Below are 2,637 nucleotides of genomic sequence, written 5' to 3' on the forward strand. Positions count from 1 at the left end.
ATGTCTCCTTCCTCTACCCTGCCCAGTGGCTTCAAGCCGTCCAGCTTTGGCTCAGTGGACTGGCTTTCCCGGAGCAGCCACGTGGGGCCGGCACACACCTTCAGGCCCGCTGAACTCTCCTGGGGGAGCCTGTCTGCTCCAGCCAGGGTGTCCAGCAGCGGGGAGCTCCCCCAGACCGTGGGCGTGGAGGAGGTGAAGCCCTCGGAAGTGTCTGCGCCAGGGACACCTGCAGCTGGTAGGTGTGGGATGGGTGGGGAGGGTGCTCCCCTCTTCCCAGACTGGGACGGGAGCCTGGAGGGTTCGGGAGGAGGGAGGCCCTAACACACCCCACCACATCCTGGGTACTGGGGCTGGAGGCGGGGGCTGGGATTTGAGGTTCCACCTGACCCCCCCTGGCAAGTAAGCCCTTCCTCTCGGAGGCGAAAGCCGCAACGGGGGTTTTCCCTCCTCAAGTCCCGGGGGTCCTCTTCTTCCCCCACCTCCTAGAAGGGCTGACCCCCTGGCCTCTTCCTGTCCTGACTGCCTGTGGACTGTGTCCCACCGCTGCTGCAACTCCTGTCCTGTGAGCCCTGACTGCGACATTGGTGCCTTTGTGCAACTGACTTTCTAGTTCTGCAGCAAGTCTGGGGGGGGGGGGGGCCAGTTCTACCCGAGTCACAGGGCTCTGGACGCACGTCTTAAATGAAACCTGCCGGGTTCAGAGGGGTCGTTGTGGTTCTCCCCTCAAAGCTGGGTGCCTCGGCTTGGCGTGCAGAGTTGACTCTGTTCACAGGTAGCCTGGAGCCCCTGCAGGTTTGGGTCGGGGACAGCCCTGGCACTTCGGTTCACAGGGATTCCAGTGCCTCTGTGGCCTGGCTCCTGGAGGTTTTGGTGGCTTCCTAAACCTGGTCTAACCCTTTGCCATTTGCTCAGGAGACCTGGTTTGTTCTTTCAGTCTTTGCGACTTTATCATTGCTTTTAAGTTTAAAGCCCTCTGCCTAGTCAAAGTGGGGTTGATATTATCTGTAAGTTTTCATTTTTGAAAAGGTGTAAAAATTTTTTTTAATGTTTTTATTTTTGAGACAACGAGAGGGAGCACAAGTGTGGGAGGGGCAGAGAGAGAGGGAGACACAGAATCAGAAGCAGGCTCCGGGCTCCGAGCTGTCAGCACAGAGTGAACTCGAGAACCATGAGGTGGTGACCTGAGCTGAAGTCGGACGCTTAACTGACTGAGCACCCTTCATTTTTGAAAAAGTTTAGATAATCCTATGGAAAAATTTTATACTTCCATGAAGTGAAATTTTAAATTTATTTTCTGCAGTCAGCCCCCCCCCACCTCAAAAAAGCCAACCAAATCATCAAATCTTTCACACTGACTAGTTCCACTCTCCCCACCCCCACCTCCAAAGCAAAGCGTGTCTTGTCTTGTTGCACTCTCCCGGGTATGTATTCAAAGTGACTTGGTAAAATCTGACATTCTGGCCAAACGTGTTGAGAAAAGACAGGTGACCCTCCTCACCACACAGGGTACTTAGTGCCATCTGCCACCGCCGATTTAGATAGACACAGACTGGCCACGGACGCATGGTTGGTGGCAGGGGAGACTGGGGGTCTTGTGACCACGGCCCCAAGCCCTTACTGCCGACTGGGTTCAGGTTCCTTGTGAGCAGAAGGAAGGATGTGTGGGGCTCCCTTTCTGGAAGTGACCACGTGCCCCAGTGGAAGGGTGAGGGGCTGCATCAGAACCGCTGTTCCATTCCAGAATCCTCTTTCTCCAGTATTCCCATCCTGGCCACCCTCCCACATTTGAGCTGGGAGGGGAGGAGGGGCTGCCCCCCATCCACATTTGTGCAAGGACGGCAAGGGACAGCAGAGCAGTGAAAGTGAAGGAGGAGGGCCCAGACTTTCCTCTCGTCCCTGTGGCCACAGAGCTTGGAGCACTTCCGAGCTAGGGGAGCAGGTCCCACGTGAGTGGCACTTTTATCCTAAAGGATTCAGTGCCTTCTGTCCTTCCTCAGGGGTGAGGAAGGAGGCCGACAGCGGGCGGGCGCCCCGGGTCCGCACGGCCTTCACGGCGGAGCAGGTCAGCACCCTGGAGAGCGCCTTCCAGCACCAACGCTACCTGGGCCCCCTGGAGCGCCGGAAGCTGGCCCGGGAGATGCGGCTCTCTGAAGTGCAGGTGAGGGGGGTTCACCCAAGTGCAGGTGAGGGGCCCGGGACGCATGGGCCAGGGCGGTAGCTGTTCTGGCCCTTGTTCTGATCTAGTTTCCCCCACAGATAAAAACCTGGTTTCAGAACCGCCGCATGAAGCACAAGCATCAGCTCCAGGACTCTCAGCTGAGCTGCCCTTTCTCCAGAACGCTCTATACGCCAGTGGCTTTCTGCCCGCCACTCTCTGCCCTGGCCAGTAGCTTACCGCCACTGAACCCTTGGGCTTCCCCGCTTGGGCCTCCGGCTCTGGGACGGCCCCCTGGCTCCTTCTGGGACCTCTGCCAAGTGGAACAAGCCTCCCTGGCCTTGACGTGGGCCTCGTGCAGCAGACAGCCTCCAGTGTGCTGCCTCCCAGACCCTGGGGGCCTGGTGCACACACTGGGCCCAGCTTTGTCCAGGGGTCCGTGGGGCCTGTGTGCCTTGCCCCAGACCAAGGATGCCTTCTGA

The 2,637-nt window shown here is 58.3% G+C and overlaps 1 protein-coding gene across 1 annotated transcript; it reads left to right on the forward strand.

The window, feature by feature from the left end:
- VENTX (VENT homeobox) lies at positions 1 to 2,637 on the forward strand. Its single transcript, XM_047072539.1, has 3 exons — positions 1 to 235; positions 1,998 to 2,158; positions 2,257 to 2,637. The coding sequence occupies exons 1-3, from the start codon at positions 1 to 3 to the stop codon at positions 2,635 to 2,637; spliced, it is 777 nt and encodes a 258-aa protein (XP_046928495.1).

Source organism: Lynx rufus, unplaced genomic scaffold (genome assembly GCF_022079265.1).
Source record: "Lynx rufus isolate CCGP_SWC_20201006 ecotype Redwood Valley unplaced genomic scaffold, mLynRuf1.p SCAF_11, whole genome shotgun sequence".
Lineage (NCBI taxonomy): Eukaryota > Metazoa > Chordata > Mammalia > Carnivora > Felidae > Lynx > Lynx rufus.